At 38.5% G+C, this 22500-nt stretch overlaps 3 protein-coding genes across 6 annotated transcripts in view; 2 read left to right on the top strand and 1 right to left on the bottom strand.

Annotated features, from left to right (window-relative positions):
- The first annotated feature begins 382 nt into the window (after nt 1-382).
- Nucleotides 383-4964, top strand: LOC122332896. Of its 2 annotated transcripts, XM_043230357.1 has the most exons (8): nt 388-776; nt 1571-1879; nt 3003-3029; nt 3153-3232; nt 4085-4190; nt 4287-4400; nt 4488-4661; nt 4747-4964. In XM_043230357.1, the coding sequence occupies exons 1-8, from the start codon at nt 743-745 to the stop codon at nt 4800-4802; spliced, it is 900 nt and encodes a 299-aa protein (XP_043086292.1). In that variant the 5' UTR covers nt 388-742; the 3' UTR covers nt 4803-4964. The 2 variants fall into 2 exon arrangements, with proteins under 2 accessions (XP_043086293.1, XP_043086292.1); XM_043230358.1 differs by lacking the exon at nt 3003-3029 and having other exon boundaries at nt 383-776.
- Nucleotides 4965-8405: 3441 nt separating this feature from the next.
- Nucleotides 8406-18143, top strand: rnf150b (ring finger protein 150b). Of its 3 annotated transcripts, none has more exons than XM_043230172.1 (8): nt 8406-9138; nt 12461-12711; nt 13717-13788; nt 13887-13969; nt 14126-14222; nt 15058-15262; nt 16072-16199; nt 18009-18143. In XM_043230172.1, exons 1-7 carry the CDS (start codon nt 8688-8690, stop codon nt 16170-16172), a joined length of 1260 nt encoding a protein of 419 aa, XP_043086107.1. In that variant the 5' UTR covers nt 8406-8687; the 3' UTR covers nt 16173-16199; nt 18009-18143. The 3 variants fall into 3 exon arrangements, 2 of the variants coding, with proteins under 2 accessions (XP_043086107.1, XP_043086106.1); XR_006248529.1 differs by having other exon boundaries at nt 8407-9138; nt 16072-16359; nt 18009-18140; XM_043230171.1 differs by lacking the exon at nt 18009-18143 and having other exon boundaries at nt 8407-9138; nt 16072-17829.
- LOC122332718 (protein phosphatase methylesterase 1-like) overlaps nt 17934-22500 on the bottom strand; it is an 8666-nt gene continuing 4099 nt past the window's right edge. Inside the window, exons 6-15 of the mRNA XM_043230090.1 lie at nt 22364-22370; nt 22088-22119; nt 21458-21637; nt 20213-20278; nt 20004-20133; nt 19034-19157; nt 18875-18919; nt 18693-18757; nt 18301-18368; nt 17934-18190 (exon numbers count right to left, since the gene is read on the bottom strand). Of these exons, the coding sequence (XP_043086025.1) occupies nt 18166-18190; nt 18301-18368; nt 18693-18757; nt 18875-18919; nt 19034-19157; nt 20004-20133; nt 20213-20278; nt 21458-21637; nt 22088-22119; nt 22364-22370 (742 nt within the window). The 3' untranslated portion in view covers nt 17934-18165. The remainder of the gene's footprint in view (nt 18191-18300; nt 18369-18692; nt 18758-18874; nt 18920-19033; nt 19158-20003; nt 20134-20212; nt 20279-21457; nt 21638-22087; nt 22120-22363; nt 22371-22500) is intronic.

Below are 22500 nucleotides of genomic sequence, written 5' to 3'. Positions count from 1 at the left end.
TGTTCATAACGATATATGTTTCGTGGAATTTGCTGTTCATTTGCTGCGTCTCCCAAAACGCGTAAAAAGCACGCTTTTGGTCTCGGTGTCTTCGTAGGAAATGCATCCCGTCTCGTTACAGAAAGCCGTATAAATGTAACTCGCATTCAAACACGCAAAGACAAAACTGTAAAAGCAGAGGCACGGAGATCTGGTTTTGTGGTCGTTATTCGTTTTGGGGGTTAAACGCGGGATTTATAACGTGCTTCTTGCGTTTAGAGACGCTTTAAAATGTCAGGCGTGCATCCTGAACGATAAGAAAAAAAAGAGCGATGCACGCTTGTCCGCCAGAGGGCGCTGTTTAGCAAAAAAAATTTTTTTTTTTTATTATTTTTTGACATTTGCAAACCGAGTTTCCTTTATTTGGATTAGTGATTGAATTGTGACACAAACAGAAGCGTCCCCCCGAACGCGCATTTAAAGTGGCTTATCGGCACAGAAACGACTGAACGACACGCAAAGGCGAGGAAAGGAGATGCGTTTTAATCGCAGGGTTATGAAACGACAAGCTCTGTCTGAAAGGCAGGCCTGGCGTTTCCAGTCGCGCTTCGTCTTCCTCCGAACGGTTAGAGAAGGTGCGCGTTTGCGTGCAGGCATCCGGTTCCGGCCTCTCTGCGGTTTGCGCGCTTCGACGAAGAAGAAGAGAGAGAGAGACAGACAGAGACTCAGTTCAGGTGGAGCTCGCGCCGGACCGGACTGAAAGATGTTCACTCACTGGGTGTTTGTGCACGTTTTGGGTGAGTTTTTTTAACTTGTGCTTTAAAAAAAAGAAAAAGAAAAAATAGCATATGAGGGAGATTTGTGTGAGATCATTTAGTAATATTTAACAATATTTCCCTGGAAAAAAAAACTTATAAAAAGATAGAAAAACACAACACAATTAAATGTTTTCCCTGTTGTATTTTTTAGCTTTAAATATATATAGAGAGAAAATAAAATAATATATATAGAGAAAATAAAATAATATATATAGAGAGAGAAAATAAAATAATATATATAGAGAAAATAAAATTATATATAGAGAATATATATATATATATATATATATATATATAAAACAATCTCTATATATATTTTTCTACCTCTATATATTATTTTCTCTATATATATTATTTTCTCTATATATATTATTTTATTTTCTCTATATATTTTTAAATGTTATTTTCTCTCTCTGTCTCTATATATACATATTTTCTCTTTCTCTCTATATATATATTTTCTCTCTATATATATTATTTTATTTTCTCTCTCTATATTTTTTCTCTTCTCTCTCTACATATATTATTTTCTCTCTCTCTCTCTCTCCCTTTATATATAATTTTATTTTCTCTCTCTATATATATATTCTATCTATATATTTTTTTTCTATCTCTTTCTCTCTCTCTATAACAATCTTTCTATCCATTTTCCCACCGATCTCTTTAATATCAGATTAAATGAAGCAAATCCCCATCACGTTCAAATTCACTACGAAGGACTTCATTAGATGTTCTCATTACTTCTCTCTCTCTCTCTCTCTCTCTCTCCCCAGCTGCTCTCCTCCTGTGTTCCCGCGGCACGTCCTTCTCGACACCCCCCTCTCCTTCAGAGACTCCCGGACCGGACACACCGGACACACCGGACACACCGGACCCTTCCACCCGACCGCCGACCACCTGGAGAAACACCTCGAGCTCGGGTCCTCCGGGGAACGGTTCGGGCGCTCTCGAGGACGACCTGTCCGCCGAAACCACTCCGAAGGACCCCCCGACCACCGAGGACCGACCGGACCCCGCCAACGACTCCGCCGTCGTGTTCATCTCATCGAAAGCGCAGCCGAAGGACGATCCCCGTCAAGAAGGTTGGAGGATATTCAGCGTTTCAACCTTTAATTTTTGGGCAAGGCTCAAAAAACGAGTCACGCCGGAAAAGCCGCTTTCCGTATTTATGCTTCATTTTTTATTTTATCTGCCCACCAGGGCCGCGTGTATTTGATCCAAATACAGTAATAAAACACGTAATATTATGAAAAATTATTACAATTTCAAATAATAGTTTTATGTGCGAATAAAGTGTATTTATTTCTGTGAGGCGCGGGTCGTAACGCTCCTTCGGTGTCACGTGATCCTTCAGAAATCATAATAATATACTGATTTTACATCGTTTCCTCTTCTTTTCGGGACGAATGTTAGATTAATTTTTTTTTATCATTTTATGCATTTTTAAAAAAAAAAAAAGCATGTTTTTTTTGAAGTTTCAAGTGATTTACCGCAGCTTTTAACTTTGCTTTAACTTGCTTTTAACGCAAAAAAAAAAAAGTTATGATGCTGAAAACCCAACCATTTCAAATAATCGTTTTATGTGCGAATGTGTGTTAAAGAGTTTTCTTTTCCTGTGAAGCGCAGATCATAAATCCAGTGTCACGTGATCCTTCCGAAATCATAATAATATACTGATTTTACAGCGTTTCCGATGATCACCGATGGTCGAAACGCCCCGTTTCCTCTTCTTTTCGGGACGAATGTTAGATCAAAAATGCATTTTTATTAAAAGCATGTTTTTTTTTTTCAAGTTTCAAATGATTTACTTGCTTTTAACGCACGTTTTTGGTAATAATCGTCATATTACCGGAGTTATGATGCTGAAAACCAATGGCAGAAATAAATGGCATTTTTTTCGCATGCATGCGCATCAAAAAAAAAATAAAAATAAAAAATCCGACCTGAATTCAGCAGAGAGTCTTAAACGCTACGTGTACAGTTAGCGTGTGAATGCACCCTAAGAGGAAACGAAAAGCTGAGAAGTTGAGAAAACGCGCTCTGAGAACGCCCTGAACGGGTTTGTTAACGCGACTGTCGTTCTTTTCGCAGATGCGGGGTCGAGACGAGAAACACGTGACTTGACTCGGAATCGATTTAGCTCGTCCTCGAAATGCGACTCTATTCGTGTCTTAAGAGAATAACGCGACTGTCGTTGTGTTTCAGGGTCAGGGTCGGGGTCGTTGACAGGAGGTGAGCTGAACCCTGCTTCTCGGAAGACGACGAGCACGTCCTTTCTTCCCGCCTTTACCTTTTAATCTTTAGGCGCTAAAACGATGCCTGCCTTAAAATGATGCCTGCCTATGTTTCTGACAGGGATCGTCATTCTGATCCTGATCCTGATCCTCATCGCTGTTCTGCTCGGGATTTTATATATTCTGAGAAAGAAAGGAAGGGTAAGATTTCATGTGCCTTTTTTTTTTTTTAAACTTTAAATCTCATAAAAATCGACTTGAGCCAGCTTTGATTAACTTGAATCTGTTAAATCACACACATCAAAGAGCAAATTAAATATATATATATATATATATATATATATATATATATATATATATATATATATATATATATATTAATAAATATAATTTATTTTGTTATTTTATTTTAGTTAAAAATTACAAAATATAGCAAATAGATTATTATATATATATATATATATATATATATATATATATATATATATATATATATTTTTTTTTTTTTTTAATTCTCACTAATCACTAATCCACTTAAAAAGGCGGTTTTAGCTTTTTATTGTATCCCTAATTGCGTTTTATAAAATTAAAATGCAACTAATGCAAAATGCAACTAATTTACAATTATTTATTTAATTTTATGTTACTGTTATTATAATTATTTTATTATTTACCCACCTATGTTTCACGTTTAATTTCGTTTAACAATCTGTTTAAATGTCTCATTTTTAATGCGTGATGTAGGATTAAAATAAAAACAAAATGCACAAATAATAAATTGCTGTCTTCCATGTAAGTGATTTAATTGATTTAAGCAATTCAATAATAATAATAATAATAATACTTATTAATATTATGTAAATTATTTAAAGCATTTAACAAATATGTCACAGCCGTCTTAAGTCGCTGTAGTGTATTTGTAAATATTTGCTTAGTAATATGCATTGATAAGAACTTTATTTGGACGATTTTCTCAGATTTTTTTTTGTTGCACCCTCAGATATAGTTGCATCTCAGACATGTATTATCCCATGTCCTATACTTTGCTTATAGAGTTACTCGTTCGATCTGAGCGGCGTCGAAGCGCCTGGCCACGATTATGTCGACACGCCGCTCCGGAGCGACCAGCACGGCGTTAGCTATGAGCAAACTAACAAAGGTAAGTGCGAACACCTTCATGTGACCTTTCTTGAATTAGTGCATGCGCTCGGTCTGGTCAGAAACCTGCGAGTTTGGGTCAATCTTTGGGGTTTAGATCTGCCTGTGTGCTTGGACTTCACACACGAGGACAGGTCGCAAGAAAAGACCGACGCGATAGCCAACGGCTCGGCGGGAGAAAAAAACCGGCAAGCGTCCGCCAACGAAAACGGTAAGGCATTTTTACGTTGTTCCGGCCATCTCTTGAAGGTCGTTTGATTTTCACAGTCTGATAATCCTCCTCTCCGGTGTCTTAAAGACGAGCAGAACGTTCCAGAAGAGAACAGCTTCTCTTCGAGCTCGAGCTCGTCTTCGTCCGGCTACGTCAAGAGAGTGGAGTTCGACCTCGACCTGGATGTGCTGGGAGCCGGAGCCGACCCGAGCGGCTCGACCCAAGACGAAAACGAAAACAACAACAACGTCAGCGGCGCCGGCGAGTGCAAAAAAAAGTCACGTCCGACGTGATTTGGGCCTTTTGGGTGGTATTGTAAGCTTACTGGGTTTTTTGTGCGTTGCAGGGCGAGGAACCGCAGAAGAGGTCTTCACTGAAATCAGTCTGGATGAGTCGAAGTAGCGTCTTTCAGAGATCTCGTGGGATTGGCGGAAACGTCGCCTGGACCGTGAAACATTAAAACGATTGTATACTGTACATAAAAAAAGAACATTGAATCATGGGTTGAAATGTATGTAAAATAAAAATTATAATTTGTGGCTATAATAAACATTCATCTTAGAATGCACTGTGTGTGTGTGTGTGTGTGTGTGTGAGTGAGTGAGTGAGTGTGTGTGTGTATGTGTGTGAGAGAGAGAGTGTGTGTGTGTGAGTGTGTGTGTGTGTGAGAGAGAGTGTGAGTGTGTGTGAGAGTGTGAATGTGTGTGTGAGAGAGAGAGTGTGTGTGTGTGTGTGAACGTGTGTGTGAGTGTGTGAGAGAGACTGTGTGTGTGAGAAAGAGTGTGTGTGTGTGAGAGAGTGTGTGTGAGAGAGAGTGTGTGTGTGTGTGTATGTGAGAGAGTGTGAGTGAGTGAGTGTGTGTGTGTGTGAGAGTGTATGTGAGAGAGTGTGTGTGTAAGTGTGTGTGTGTGAGAGTGTATGTGAGAGAGTGTGTGTGTGTGTGTGAGAGTGTGTGTGAATGTGTGTGAGAGTGTGTGTGTGTGTTTAACTTCTCCATTAACACGTGTGTGTCGTTATCCCTTTAACCATTTGTTGAGCTGAATATAATGGGCACAAAGAGCTAAAATTCTCCTTGTATTCATCAGTTTAAAGAGAAAAAAATCAGAAGATGCATCTTAAAGCGTTGGTTAACCCCAATCACGGCATTGATCACGTCCTTCCAAACTCGGAAGATGCTTGTTCATCTTCGCTACGCAAATTATTGATATTACTGATGAAATCAGAGAGCCGTGTGGCCCTCCGTAGACAGCAAAACAGGTCCGGAAACATACACTATAAAAAAAAAAGTTACGGTAAAAACCTGTTAAATGGTTAACGGTAAATTCCTGTAAAATTTACAGGAGAAAAACAGATTGCATTGCATTTCAAATTTCGTTTGAATTCAGTGTTTTTTCGATCAGCACTTGCGTTGGCTTCCTGTCAAACATCGGATAGATTTTAAAATCGTGTTAATTACTTATAAAGCCCTGAATGGTTTAGCTCTTATCACGTTATAGTCCGCTGCGTTCTCAAAACTCTGGCTGTTTGATAATACCCACAATATCAAAATCGACTGCGGGCGCCAGATCCTTTTCCTATCTAGGCACAAACAGTCTCCCTAACACTGTTTGGGAGGCAGACACACTCTAAATCTAGATCTTTTTAACCCGGCCTACACACCAACACGCTTTTATTATTCGAATCCGTTAAAGGATTGCTAGGCTGCATTAATTAGATCGGCCGGAACCGGGAACACTCCTCATAAAACACAATGTATTCGTGACATTGTAAAAAGGATGGCATCTGCGCTAATATTAGTCCGTTTCGTTCTCAGTTTGTAGATGGTGGATCAGCACCAAGAGATGACCTTCATCAGAGACCAAAACCAGATGCACACACACACACACACACACACACACTACAAGTCCTTTACACAATCTGACACAGCTGCATTTAAAAATTGAACTGGAAGTTAAGTGCTGGGCGTCCAGGAAGGAGAACCGGCCCCAACTGAGTCTGGTTTCCCCCAAGGTTTTTTTTCTCCGTTCTGTACCGATGGGGTTTCGGTTCCTCTGGCTTGCTTTGTTGGGGACACTTGGATTTGATTACAGAGAGCGTCCCTGCATTCAATATGCAATCAATTGTTTAATAGGTGCATCTAATGTTGCTCAATGAGTGTTTAATGCGTATTTCGGTCTTTAGTGTTTGTGTGAATGACACAGATCGCTCCCTCTGCGTATGTTACTATTTAAAAGACGCTTGTGGTGGGCTTTGGTTCGTCACGCGGTGCGGTAACGCTGACCTAAAACAGTGTTCAGTGTTAATGTTAATAAAACTGTGGTGTAAATGTCGATGAAATCTGTCGCGGATCCCCCGCGGTGCGTGAGGGACTGATCTTTAGAGCTCCAGAAATGACAGTGACTTTTCAAAGGGTGTCTAAATATAGCCGAGGAAACTCCCGAACGTGTTTAAGAGAGGCACCCGCGGCCTACATCTCAGTGATCTTGAATGCTCACGTCACAGAAACAGATGAGGAAATGAAACTTTTCTTCACAACCCTCTCAGTGTGATGAGGATGGAAATGGCGTGAGACGGCGCTCCCTGCTGGAGATACCTGCAACTGCATTTACAGCTATATACAACTTTATGCTGTTTATACTGTTTTTATTATGGTACGTTACATCTAACGCTTAATGCATAATTTTAACAGTTTAATTATGTTGTGTTTAGTGTTTGTGTGAATGACGCTCGGCACCTTTTATATAAGTTCATATTTAATAACTGCTCGTGATGGGCTTTGGTTCACCGTGTGGTTTTTTTTATCACCACCAGCGTTTGGTGGATATCAGTGCGTTTCAAAGGTGCAAAACAGATGTCAGTACTTTAATAAGATGGTATATTAACATTTTATTTTAGTTAATGAAATTACGGTATTTAACTGTAAATTTAATTTAAAACCGTAAAACCTAAAACATTGTTACCGTATTTTCAGGGTAGAAAACTGGCTACGACCGCTGCTTGTTTTTCACCTTAAATTTGACAGATTTTTTTACAGTGTAGTTAATATATAGGTAAAATAAGAAGCGACGACACTGGTTTAACTTTTGCGATGCTATTGTTTTGCGCAAGGAAAACAAAAATGTAATGTTAATTAAATGTTAATTTACTGTTCTTTCACGAGTCACGTCGTCGGCTTTTTTTGAGACTAAAAGGCTTGTCTTGATCACGACCCTCTCGGTGTGATGGAAAGTGCTGGAGATGACTGCACTAGATGGATGATAATATCCACAAAAACATTCACAGCTACGTATAAATCCATTCTGTTTGTACGGTTTTTCCCAGCAGGTATTGGAGACATATCTTATAAGCGTTATGCTCTTTCTTTTGTCGTGACAAATATGTAATCTCTGGTTTTGCTGGTTTTTAACGTCGTATTAACGCTTCAGCACAGTGTGTGGAGTTTTGTGACAGTCCCTAGCGATTGGCCTCGCCGTCAAAATATTAAGAGAAAAAGATGTAAAATCTTCCACACACACAAAAGAAAAAATACAATTATTAAATATCTGCATTAAATATTTTAATTACATATTTTTCATGACACTAAATCACGTCCCAGCACTGTACTTATTAAATAATATTAAATTACTTACTAAGTAATCAGTATTTAGTGCAAGCAAAATAACTAACAAATAAAAATAAGTTTATCACATAATTTAAATCACATATTTGTACAGTTACTGTAATTATCAAAGCGATGTGATAATGTGTAATATAATGCAAAAATGAAATTCATCCGGCCTGTCAATTTTTAGTGTTTATTTATGTATATAATTTCATTTAAACCGAAATAGATACATGCTTGACAATCTGCTTAAAATATATTCTAATACGATATTAAATCTAACGGACGTACAGTACAACATAACTTTTCAATTTAACGGTGCGTATTTCGCGACGCTCCCTCACGCGTGTCGCGCATGCGCAGACCGTCGCTCCGCCGCTAGACGTCGCTGTTTCGCTCGCGCTCCGGCCGTTTTTTTTTTTTGTCACAGCAGCCGAAGGCCGAAAACAACCGACACCATGCCTCCGTCGCGTCGCTTCTGCTCGCGTTCCCCCCGAACCATCGAGCCTCTCGCGCAGACAACAGGCTCCGGAGGTTATTAATAACGAAACTCGGTCTTTTACGTCGAGCGTTTTCACTACGGTTCGACCATGAGCGTCGGTCACCGCGCCGCGTAGCGCGCCTCAGGCGGAGATTATGGAGTAAACGGCCGTTAGATCGATCGAAACAGTAACGATAACACCGCTATGGCACTGTCGGTGATCCAGGCGTGTCGTAGCCTGGCCCTGTCCACCTGGCTGCTGTCCTTCTGCTTCGTCCATCTGCTGTGTTTGGACTTCACGGTGGCGGAGAAGGAGGAATGGTACACGGCGTTCGTCAACATCACGTACGAGGATCCGGTCACGGCCGAGGTCCGCACCGAGAAGACGGAGTGCGGGCGTTACGGGGAGCACTCGCTCAAACGCGAGGCCAGGGGCGTGCTGGCGATGCCCGTCTCGTCGCAGGACAGACACGCGTGCGACCCCAACAGCAGATTCACGCCGCGGGGGTACGGCGCGTGGATCGCGCTCATCGGCCGCGGGAACTGCACGTACCGGGACAAGATCCGGAACGCCGTGGGGAAGAACGCGTCGGCCGTGGTCATCTTCAACGTGGGATCCGCCAACCCCAACGAGACCATCACCATGTCCGACCCAGGTGACGCGCGCGGTCGTGTTTCGGTTGCACGCTTATGTTTACGTTTAGTCCTTCGGCGGGCGCCGCGTGGAGAGCGATCAAAAACAATCGCTGCAGATCTAGCAGCAAGCGTCGTATGGGTCAGAATCGATTTTCCACAAATCAGCATGATCGTAAGTAGAGATCGCGTTCGTGTGGAGGTGTTTTAGGGAATATTGCAAAACTTGGTAACGTGCGTCCCTGAGAACTCCGTTGGACTTTTTTTTTTTGCACCCCAGTTTTTCAAATAGTTGTCTCAGCCGAGTACTGTCTTATCACAACAAACCAGGAAAGATTATTTATTCAGATTTGGGATATATAAAGCTGACCCTTCTGACTGGTTTTGTGGCCCGGTGTCACGTGTGATAAATAAATAGATAACATGTTGATAGAGTCAGCTAATGCTAGGGGCCTATTATTTTAAAGAAAACAAGCATTTAGATAATAAAAAAAATTGTGTATATATGTATGTATATGTGTGTGTGTTTGTGTGTGTATATATATATATATATATATATATATATATATATATATATATATATATAAGAAAACAAATACATAGAATAGAGAATGCCAGTGTTTTTTTGCATTTAGATAATTATATATATATATATATGTGTGTGTATATATATATATATATATATATATATATATATATATATATATATATATATATATATATATATATAATTATAAAGAAAACAAATACTGAAGAATACAGACAGTTTATATATATAAATATATATATATATATATATGTATGTGTGTGTATTATTATTATATATAATATTATTATTATTATTATTATTATTATTATTTATATAAGAAAAATAAATACATAGAATAGAGAATGCCAGTGTTTTTTTGCAGTTAGATAATTGTTTATATATAAGTGTATATTTAAAAGTAAAAGAGAGCAAACGGATAGAATTAAAATAGAGATTGCTGAAGTTAGAGAGTCAAATAAAGATGTTTTTAGCCGATTCTTTGAAAATGCTTTCATGCGGGTCCTTCCAGCAGGAGTGAAGGGTTAGTGTTAAAGTGATAAGTCTGGGTTTAAGTAAAGGGGCGCCGAGCCTGAGGTTGTTATAAAGCCCTATTTGTTTGTGGATTGATGGTAAATTCATAAATGCATGTCCGGCTAAAGCCGATGGTTAGTGCATACGTGTGTGTTGATGAATGCATTCATCATCTGTCATCTAGATATGTCTGGTTGTGTTTTGTAGGTCCATATAAGGTTATGAGTGATGGCCGATGCGCTTTAGTTAATGCATATGAAAAACGACGTATCTAGCGTGCGTGATGGATTATGCATAAAAGTGATTGTGTTTCGGCAAATTTGTTATAAACGCGTGTCTGGTTGAAAGCAATAGTTCAGCCAGAAATGAAAAAGATGTGACGTTTTCACCAGTTTTGGCTCTCACACCGACGGCACCCATTCACTGCAATTCATTCACGTATTTTAGGCACTTTAGTGCGGCGTTTTCGTGTGTTTTCTGACTCGTCCGTAAAGTTCACCCGGTCCGGTCCTGCAGGAAGGTGTTTGTGGCTCTGGTTCTGACCCGGGTTCGCTGTCATCCAGCTGTGTTTGTGTCCTCTCTCACATCTGGAAGTCACGAGCGATGCTTCAGACGTGATGTTGGCGTTCTGCTCGACTGGAACGGTCGACGCTTTCTGGTTTAGTTTCTCTGTTTTGTTCTGCGTCGCTACATCTATGTAGAATCACATTTTTTCAGGATTCTACAATTTAACAAATTAAAAATTGCAAGGCCGTATGAAATCCATGTCATGTTATTTCTGTATTAATTGAAATATATAGTTCATGAAACTTTTTAATAATTATTACAGATACAACACAATGATAATGGCCTGTTAAAAATATCTCTGTTGCCAGTTTTATCTGCATTTTTGATTTAATGCAGATTTGTCTTTTTATAAAAATGGTGATAATCAAATAAAGACCTGAAAAAGAATTATAAATACTAATGCTACTAATATTTTAGAATACAATGAAATTTAATTAATTGTATTGTTTTGTTCATATAGAAAACACAGAGGTAACATGAAAGAAAATTTTTAATAATCCCTTTTTTTTTTTATATATATATATATATATATATATATATATATATATAAAACATTTCTTCAAATTAAACTTTATTTTGTCGGGTTGTCATGAAGACATTTCAGTTTCTTTGTATGCATTTGTATTTTTATTGTTTAATCCCATGCTTGTTGGGGTTTCATTGAACTGAATGAGAGCTAGATAAGAGGAATGTTTTGGAAACCCAAGGTTTTGGGAGGTTGAATATTATTACTTGCTGAATTTGTGCTCATCAGACGAAACATTGAACATTACAACATACCCAACTAAGACTGTTGGTAAAATATTACTTACTTTGTATCTTGTTATTGTTGTTCTTACTGAAATTTAACCGTGCAGCGAAATTACATTAATAATATTTCAAATATTTGTATTTTTTTGTTAACATTTAATTTTACAGCAGAATGTTCCTTTTAGTATTTTAATTTTTTTATTTTTACTTTATTTTAATCAGATAAAATAAAAGCGATACAATAAAATTATATTATATTTTATATATTATATTATTAATTTATTTATTATATAACCACAGGATTATTATAAATAATTTGTATACCTTTTCTAAAATATATAAATTTTATTGTACAGTGTAATATTACATGAACAATATTTCACATTTTAATAATATTGGTGTATTTTATTATTAGAATGCTACTTTTTAAAATACAATAAAATTTAGTAATTTTATATTTGGTATTATTTTGTTCATATAGAAAACAAAGCACTGCACAACACAGAGGTAACATAAAAGAAAAAACGTAATAAAAAAAAAAAAAAAAAATATATATATATATATATATATATATATATAGAAAACAAAGCACTGCACATCACAGAGGTAACATAAAAGAAAAAATGTAATAAAAATAATAAATTATATATATATATATGTAATAAAATATATATATATATGTAATAAAATATATATATATTATATATATATATATATATATATATATATATATATATATATATATATATATATATATATATATATATATAATAAAATTTCTTCAAATTAAAACAGACTTTTATTTTGATGGGTTGTCATGAAGACATTCTACATGCATACAGTGTATTTAATTAGTCCGATTCATTCAGCAGCTCTACGTTTACTTAATTTCTATCTGTGTGTGTGTGTGTGTGTGTGTGTGTGTGTGTGTGTGTGTGTGTGTGTGTGTGTGTGTGTGTGTGTGTCAGGCACCGGTGACGTGGTGGCCATCATGATTCCTGAACCCAAGGGTCGTGATCTGGTTCTTCTGATGGAGAGGAACATCACGGTTCACATGCACATCACCATCGGAACACGAAACCTCCAGAAATACGTCAGCCGCACCTCCGTGGTCTTCGTCTCCATCTCCTTCATCATCCTCATGATCATCTCTCTGGCCTGGCTCGTGTTTTATTACATCCAGCGCTTCAGATACGCCAACGCCAGGGACCGCAACCAGGTACAAACCTCTCAAAGTGTCCAGATGCCTTTTGCTGTGAGGGCTCCTTAGGCTGACGATGCACCTTTTTTTTTTTTATAATTTTGCCCAGTACTTCATCAGCCTTAGATCCACGCGTGCAATTTGTGTGTTGTCGTTATTTTCATGCATTTTTACTTCATTTATAGTCATTTATTCACAATCATGTTATAGTCGTTCATATGATTTATTATTTTTATTGAATACTTTTATCATTTATTTCATTATTGGGCCTGTCAGAATTGACATGTTAATAATGCATTAATGCAAAACGCTTTTTTTATTTTACAGCAGAATATTCCTATTTTGATTTTTATTTAATATTTATTTTTGTTAGAAATCGTTATATTTACATTATATATATATATATATATATATATATATTTACATTTATATATATATATATATATATATATATATATTTACATTTATATATATATATATATATATATATATATATATATATTTACATTTATATATATATATATATATATATATATATATATTTACATTTATATATATATATATATATATATATATATATATATATATATATATATATATATATATATATATATATATATATATATTTACAATTACATTTATATATTTATATGTACATTTATATATATATTTATATATATATATAAATTTTATATATATTATTTTTTTATATATATATATTATCGTTCTTTTATAGCCACATTAATCATAAAATCACAAAAAAAAAAATCACAATTAGACATTTCCCATCCATCAAAATTGTTCAGCCGTCTGATCAAACTCCATTCTTTCTCCGCTGCTGCTTGTGGTTAGTTTCACTTGTTTACACGTAACCCTAAAACACGATAACAGGCCACAGGAAGTGGCTTTCATCACAGGAAAACAATTGCAGCCTGCAAGCAACCGAGCCTTTCATTATTATTCTAACGAGGCGGGAGATAACAGCGTTTATTCATCGCTTTGTCCTCTTCTCTGATTGGTCAGAGGAGGCTGGGGGACGCTGCCAAAAAAGCCATCAGTCAGTTACAAGTGCGGACCATCAGGAAAGGCGATCAGGTGAGCGAACAGACATTCTCCGTCTTTAAACCAGTCTTAGTTCTGTCTTGTGACTCGTGTGTGTGTGTGTGTGTGTGTGTGTGTGTTGTTTCCCGCAGGAGACGGAGAGTGACTTTGATAACTGTGCCGTGTGTATCGAGGGTTATAAACCAAATGATGTAGTCAGGATCTTACCTTGCAGGTAAACACACCCCGACCGTTATTAACAAGATGCCTACATTAAAACGGCTTTTATTTGTTGAATAGAAAGTTAAAGAAACAGTGTCTATACTGTCCGTTTAAAGCACTTTAATGCATCCGTTTCTTTTCCTGTCACTGAATTGCGTGTGTCTCGCAGGCATCTGTTTCATAAAGGCTGCGTGGACCCGTGGCTGGTGGACCACCGTACGTGTCCCATGTGTAAAATGAACATCCTCAAAGCTCTGGGCCTGACGGTTGGTGTTTTTCTCTCTCCGGTCATGTGCTGTTTGTGCTTGTTTTCGTCCTCCCTCGAGTGGAAAGAGAGACGTGAGCTGAGCACCAAGCTTCAGACGGAGCAGCGCAATAAAAACAGACCAGTAACACAATAAATAAATAGTAAATGAACTTTATTAATGATAAGAAATCTTACTAAATTGTTATGAATAAATCATAACATTAAATTATTTGCACAGGAATCATTTTATTTTTTTACATTCACATTTTCTGTTTTCATTTTAAAGTTATTTGCAGTTTTTTTAATAGGTCTGTATAACTTTTTTTTTTAATTGCATTTTTATGTTGTTCAAATTTTAATTTTTATCTATAATTTTTAGTTCTTTAAACATTGATTTTCGCTAATAAGATTAGTTTTGTAATTTTAGTATGACTATAAAGGCTTTTTTTTACTCTTGATAAAGTTTATGCCGTTTAGGTTTTAATTTTAGTGTACAAATTTTGTTGATGCCTTTTTTCATATTTATATTTTGAGTTAAACTGAAAGGAAAAAGAGATACCTTGCTATTTTAATTTTAGTTACAGTTTTAGTACTTTTGTGTTTTTGTAGATAAAAATAAATATTAATAAGTTGAATTAAATGAAAATGAAACATTGCCTTGGAGACTAGGTAAAATAAAATAATATTTTAGTTTTGGACGTTTATTTTATGTAATTTATTTATCAGTTTAATGCTTAATTGTAATAATCCTGGTCGTAATTATGTTAAAATCCCTGAAACGCGTGTCTTGTCGCTTCAGCAGTGTACTTCTATAGTATTTAACTCTATTCTGTGTGACTGTGGTGTAATTCTAGTCGAGTGCCGAGTGTCTGAACGAACTTCCTCTGGACTACGAGCTCGCCGTGGGGGGCGTGGCTCTCAACGCCATGGTGATGAGCGACGACGTCATGGCCGGCGACGTCGTCGGGGGGCGTGACCCTGGCGTGAGGATGGTGGGTCTCCCTCAGGTCCTCCTGGACTCCGAGCCGCTGTCCCAGGACACCATGCCCACCGAACAGAGTGAGTGTGAGAACGAGTGACAGGAAGTCACAGCCCTAATAATTTACATTTGTGCTTTTAGAAGGTGCTTGTATCAAAAGTGGCTAGAAAGTGCACGTTTATTAACAGGCCAAACCAAGCATGTGAGTCTTGTGAACGAGATTTAAAAATATTGCAGAAGTAACACACCAAGTCAGAACTGAATGAAATGTTTGGGATGTTTAATTGCATGTTAATGCAAATTAAAATGTGTTTTAGTTTAAATGCATGTAAAATGCAGCTAGGTTAAGGTGAAAGAAAGGACAAGCATTTGTGGGAAACTAAAGTATACTTTAATGTTACTTCTATTAAAGCATGTAATGTTTTGAAATATAACAGTTGTTATAGATAAATAAAAAATAAATATATATATATATATATATATATATATATATATATATATATATATATATATATATATATTAGTAAAATATATAAATATTCTTAATTCTATAAAATATATATATATATATTATACTGTATAAAATATGTGTATATATTTATATGTATATGTGTATATATATGTGTGTGTGTGTGTGTATATATATATATATATATATATATATATATATATATATATATATATATATATATATATATGTATGTATATATGTATATATATGTATGTATATGTATATGTGTGTGTATATATGTATGTGTATATATATGTATATAACCACTCTGGCACATAATTTGCAGCTCGTTCTTGTTTTGCATACTATTTAGTAAGGACGGCATACTAATTACCGCGCAGCCATTTGAATGAATATGAAACCGTCTTTTCTCCGCAGGTGAGTTACAGCCAATGGCCAGCGGCAGTTCAGAAGTGTCTCTCGCTACGGGGGCGGGGCATTCGGACATTGACACGCCCACCGACGACCCAAAGTGCTGATTTGGCCCCGCCCACTCACGCTCAAAGGTTTGGGGTGACCACGGCGACGGGCTCCGATGGGTTAAATGGGCTTCGAACGGCCAATGATTGAGCGCGTAACAAACACACTGCCTGCCGAGTACACACTACAGTCCACGTCCGACGTTACCTTTACTTCATCTTCCTCCTCCATTCTCTGAAACGCAGGGTAAACTCTGTTCTCTCTCGCCCGCAGTGCACACTACAGTTAAAGCACTTGTCCGGTATCGGCAGACGACCGGCTCTGCTCTGCTCGACAATCTTCTCTTTTCCTACCGCCGCAGTGTTCGCTGCCCGTGTCACCATTCGTCCGTGATCCCAGCGGAAAGAACGTGTCAAAGACTATTTTGAATCTGATCAGAAGTGGTTTATTTTTCTATAGAGAAGCGTTCGACGCGCTCGAGTTCTACAGTGTTAAAAAATAAGGAGATAATCTCAGTGTTTAGACGGTTTTCGGAGGGAGTTTGGCCCTCACCAAAGACGCCGGACCTGGAGCGCGTGACGGGACAAAACTGTGGGACTTTTTAGGAAGTGCTCTTTGGATCCCGTGGAGCGGGGCGTGTGATGTTTGCTGTGCATGCCACATGCCCCGCCCCTTCGGCGGATATCATTTAAAGGGATAGTTCACCCCAAAAATGAACGTTTACTGGCGGCGTCCTCAAGTTTCGCCGTTTGTTCGCAAGTTGTTCCTCTGCGGTGAATGGGTGCCGTCGGGACGGCTGATATAAACATCACAGTGATATGTAGAAATCCTGCTTTTAATCCGTAATAATGCTTCCGCCGATGAAAGGTGGTCTTGTCTGAATCGGGAGAGAAAGCTGCACAGATCAAGCCAAAAAAAATCTCTAAATAAACATGATGTGAGAAGACTGGAGGGGATGCACTTTATTTCAGGAGGAAGTGTTACGGATTTATGGAAAGTAAAAATATGATTTTTATTTTTTCCCTTAAAAATCTTTAGTCGTCTCCAGATGTGAACTGATGGATCGGAGTCTCGTTCTGACGGCACCCATTCACTTCCATTGGCGAGCAAGTGATTTGATTTTCCCCAAATCTGATCAGAAAAACTCATCTTCATATCGGATGACCCAACTGAGTATTTTTTTTTTGTTTGGGTGAACTATTTCTTTAAAGGGAGATTATCAATCATTTCCTGTGATGATTGTTCTGTTACGGTTTCTGTATTATTTTAAAAAGTTTCCGTAAAACTCTAGAAATCACGTTAAAGCAGTTCATACGACTTGCGCGCTGTTCAAACGGTTCCACATGTTTTTGGCAAAACAAAGGTGTGGAAAGACTCGAGGGCGAGCGAAGGATCATTTTCAGGTGCGCTGTTCCTTTAAATCTGTAACTCGTTCTTCCTTGTTTGACTGTATATTGTAAATAGAGAATAATTTTGTCCAGTTCTTTTCCTCAATTTGCCAAGTTTTTCCGTCATGCACTTTATGTATTTAGAGATTGGATTTTGTTTTGAGATTGGGATTTTTGGTCACGAGTTACACACGTGCAGTTCACACACACACACACACACACACACACACACACAGTAGACGTTTACCATTTCATGCTCAGTATTTTGCACGTGTTTCAGTCAAACTGTGCTTTGAATATTAATAAATTTTAATGTAAATTTTCCGGGCCTAACCGTTTCCCGTCTGTTGCCTTTGATGTCCGTGATTCCATCTCGTTTAAATATTTAAATGTTTCCTGTCAAGTCAAACGGAACATTCCGACACAGAGGAATAATGAACATTCAAATCTTTATTCTAAACTCGGCGTAATGACGGTCAAAACTAGCTTCTTTTTTTTTTTTTGCAGAAAGTGAAGGATGTTTTGATCTGGCGGAGGTTTCGGGCCTGTTCCTCGGCGTCTGCTGCTTTATCTGAGGGACAAAAACATGCACGAGTGCAGACAGGAGAGATGGTGGCTGTACAAACACTGACAGACGAGAAAAACGTCACTCACTCTCATGTTTTCATCGCATGAACGGGTACGAGGAGCTGAGAGAGAGAGAGAGAGAGAGAGAGATTGACATGCTCAAACTACAGCAAAAAAACACTTGACCCACAAAACGCTTAAAACGGTTCGGTTTCAGATAGAGTGAACTCACCTTTTAGTTTCGCTGCGAGCTTCAGCGAATTTGTGTCTGATCATGAAACTTGCCAAAGCGTCTGCCACCTGGAAAAATCAAATATCGCGTTAAAGCGCACACCAGAAAAACATAACCATCGTAGCGTTTATATATACACTGAGTGTTCCAATGCAATTTACGCTAAATATTCATCGGTTCAATTGCGGTTCATTCCCGTCATCAAATCTGAATTTAAATGTGAAAATCTGCGCAGGAACCATCTCTAAATATTATCAGTGTTTACGCTGCCCAATGTTTTAGCGGAACCGGATGTGCGTTTCGGGATTCACGGATGAATATAAAGCTTTATTGAAGCTTTTGCTGTCGCTTTTGATTCCGTATGAAAGCGTGGACGTGATGCATGCTCTCACTTTATCTGGGATGTCCTCATGCACTGCGTGTCCACAGGGGGGCAGCACCTGCATCATGAATTTACCTGGAGAAGCGTTAAATGGAGAACGGCACGCTAGCGTGTTACCGTCGCTGAAGTATCATCGGTAATCATTCATATGGATTTCTATGATTGCGCGGCGCAGTTATTGATCGGACTCACCCTGCATCTGTCCAATGGTCAGGTCTCTGTCCAGTCGATCGATGCCTGAACACGGGACACGGTTAGCCATTCGGGGTCATGCTTTTTATTATACAGACTGTTCTTTTAAAGGGAGGGTCGGTGCTGTGTGTGTTTCGGAGGAGTGTGTGTGTCTCTTGCCTGCCAGCAGAAGCAGTTTTGGGACGTTGCAGGACAGGAAGAGGTTGGATATCCCTCTGAACCAGCCGTCCCAGTATTTCTCTGCTTTAGAAAGGTCGATTCTCCAGCTGTACACGCTGCACGGCTGAAACACACACACACACCGGTTTGTCATGCGCCGTTTGCTCAGTTGCACACGGAGGGGTCAAAGGTTAATAAACGTGAAGTACGCGATCAATAGCTGCATTTCAGTTACCGTGGCTAGTTTCACCACGTGAGAAACAATTCATGCTTTTAGTAGAAATCGGGAATCAAAATTGCGAGGCGATATTAAGTCCTAATCATGATATAAAACTAAAAACTGCATGACAAGTCACAATAACGAAAAGCGCGTCATGCACCGCTCAAAGTATGCGATTAAAGTCAAAGTGATCATTTGACAATGAGTTTCATTAAGAGTCATGAAATGAGATTCAAATCGGCAGAAAAGTTCATTAAAAGCGTGGTCGTGAGATGAGGCTAAAATTATGACGACGTTGGGGAAAAACGGAATTGGAGAAGAATAAAGGAAGTGTAAACAAAGTCAAGATGATGACAGGGTAAGTTGTGATGATGAGGGCAAAACAATTAGGAGCTTAAACGAGATCAAAGTTGAAATTACGAAGTCGAAATTGGGATAAATCAAAATTTGAGTTGAATATCTCAAACAGACATAACTGAAAAAAGTAAATGTGACGTACTAAGTTCTGGAAATCTAAATGGAGTTTAAAGAGTCATAATTGAAAATGTTAAATTGTGAAGTCGAAACTGAAGGTGACAGAAAAGTTTGAACGTGATGGACAAAACTGGGATTTCAAACATGAGATGAAATTGAGTTAATAAAATAAAATCGTAGTTATAACAATGAGGATTAAGACGCTTTGAGCTGGCGTGATGTTTTGTTCCAATCAAGGAACAAGGCGTGTGATTACACTGCATGTACTGTACTGACCTCCGCTGAGGCGCTGCTCTCCGCTTTATCCGTCACGTAGTTGAGGTCGTAAAACTCCTCGTGTCCCTCCACCACGCTCTCAGTGACCGGACTGACCGGCTCGGCCGAGTCTCCCTCCTCCACCTCACACCTGAGACGCACACACACACACAGAGTCAGCCGCCGCCACCGCCGTCGTGATGAAGAGGAGGCCTGTGCTCTCAGCCTACCGTCTCACTTGTCCCACCATCGACACCTTAGCAGACTCAAGGTTTCTGATCTGTCCGCTCTTTACACTGCAAGCAGAAAACAGACGTGATGGAACGCGAGATGGAACACGAGATGGGACATGTGATAGGACACGAGATGGAACGTGATGGAACGCGAGATGAAACGTGATAGAACACGTGATGAAACACGAGATGGAACGTGATGGAACGCGAGATGAAACGTGATAGAACACGTGATGGAACACGAGATGGAACGTGATGGAACACGAGATGGGACGTGATGGAACACGAGATGGAACGTGATGGAACATGAGATGGGGCGTGATGGAACACGAGATGGAACGTGATGGAACGAGATGGGAATGTGATGGAACACGAGATGGGAACGTGATGGAACACGAGATGGAACATGATGGAACGCGAGATGAAACACGAGATGGAACATGTAATAATAATTGGAAATGTTTCTAATTTCTTGATCGTGCGACGCTGAAGCTGGAGGAACGATGCTAAAAAATCAGCGGCACATCACAGAAATAAATTACAGTTTAACAGATATTTGCAGAGAAACGGCTTCTTTAAATTGTAGTAATATTTTGACCGTTTTTACTGTTTTTGTTCTTGTACGCTATTGACTGCATTACGGGCATTTTAAAAAATCCTACCCAATACATTATTCGCTCTGAAAGTCGACTTTTATTAAATAAATAAATAAATATGGCCAAACCTGAAAACTGTGGCACTAACGTCATAGTCAAAACCGACGTGGTAAGTCATATATGCGAAAAACACTGCTGTTCTGAAAAACGCCAAAAAACTGAAATTGACATGCAAGATCATAAACGTAACGGCCTGGTTTTGTAGACAGGGCTCAACCGGGGTTTATGAACATGCCTGGGTACGGGTTGAGATTACGACATGAAATTGAAACATGGCTTGCTAAGTGATGCGAGAAGATAAAAAGTGATGCACTAAATTATAATTGCGAATTGCATTATTTTATCATCCTGAGATAAAAAGATAAATTTCTAGTAGAAATGATAAGATAAGTGAAAACCCACATACTCTAATTAGGAGAGTGTTTTGTTATGTTCTTGTTGGGACATGCTTATCAACAAATAGTTAGTTGTTTCCCGGCAGGAATGTCCTTCCTGATCAATACGAGCCGGTCTTGCTCCTGTGTTTTTGCGCTCTCCGGCTGAATAAAAGCGGCAAATGCGACTGTGAAGTGTGCTCTTTCCAGACCTCCATTCAATGGCGTGGTCGATGGATTTGAAGGATTTGGGTCGTCCTCTCAGGAAGTTCTGCATGCTGTGCAAGACGTCCATCGCACTTCCTGCGCAAGACACGCACTCGTCAGTGTTTGCACGCTGACCTTTGACCTCACTCGAGGCTAAATCATGCTGCAGACCTACGGAGGAGAAACTTCATGTTCCGGCAGTGAGAGTTTGTAGATGCTTTCTTAAGGTAAAAAAGGCATTAAATATGAGATGCAACTGTTGTTTCTATACTGAGACGTTTAAATCTAGAATCTAAATATTGTTATGAGAGGATGCTGTCGAGATGCAACTATTTTAAAGTTGTCCAGATGAAGTCCTTAGGAAAACTTCTAGCATAAAATAAAAATCAATGAATTTAACTCATGCAACCTGTGCTACTTATATATATATATATATATATATATATATATATATATATATACAAAATCTATAGCAGTTTAGGAGTAGGATTGGTAAAATGGTTTTATGTAAAATATAACCAGAATTGCAGCTTGCCTAAAAATTCATATGCGGTCAATTATTCGCCCTCACGTCTTTCCAAACCTTCGTTCATCTTCAGAACGCAAACGGAGATATTTTTAAAGAACTATCTGACCCTAGAGCCAGCTCCAGAAACCTGGCAAATGCCTCAGGATGCAATTAATGACTTGGTTTAAGGCCTTTAAGAGCCGCTGTGTTTCTCACCCTCCACCACGTTCGATGAAAATTGTCATTCCCCACCACAGACGGCAGCAGGTCATTTTTAAAATACATTTTATTATTGCATTAGTGTTTAATCATTTTTAACTCCGCCCACATTGTGACCCACCAGGATGACGAGGCGGGATCTAATAATAATAATTCGTAAACCGCTTTAGGATTAGGATTTGGCTACGTCTCTGTGAGCACCGGAGACCGGTCGGTTAGAGCACTGCAGCCTGTGTGTGTGTGTGTGTGTGTGTGTGTGTGTGTGTGTGTCTGTGTGTGTGTCTGTGTGTGTGTGTGTGTCTCTGTGTGTATGTGTGTGTG

This window comes from Puntigrus tetrazona, unplaced genomic scaffold (assembly GCF_018831695.1).
Source record: "Puntigrus tetrazona isolate hp1 unplaced genomic scaffold, ASM1883169v1 S000000148, whole genome shotgun sequence".
NCBI lineage: Eukaryota > Metazoa > Chordata > Actinopteri > Cypriniformes > Cyprinidae > Puntigrus > Puntigrus tetrazona.
The sequence above is the reverse complement of the archived record's forward strand: the minus strand, read 5'-3'. Positions and strand labels throughout refer to the sequence as shown.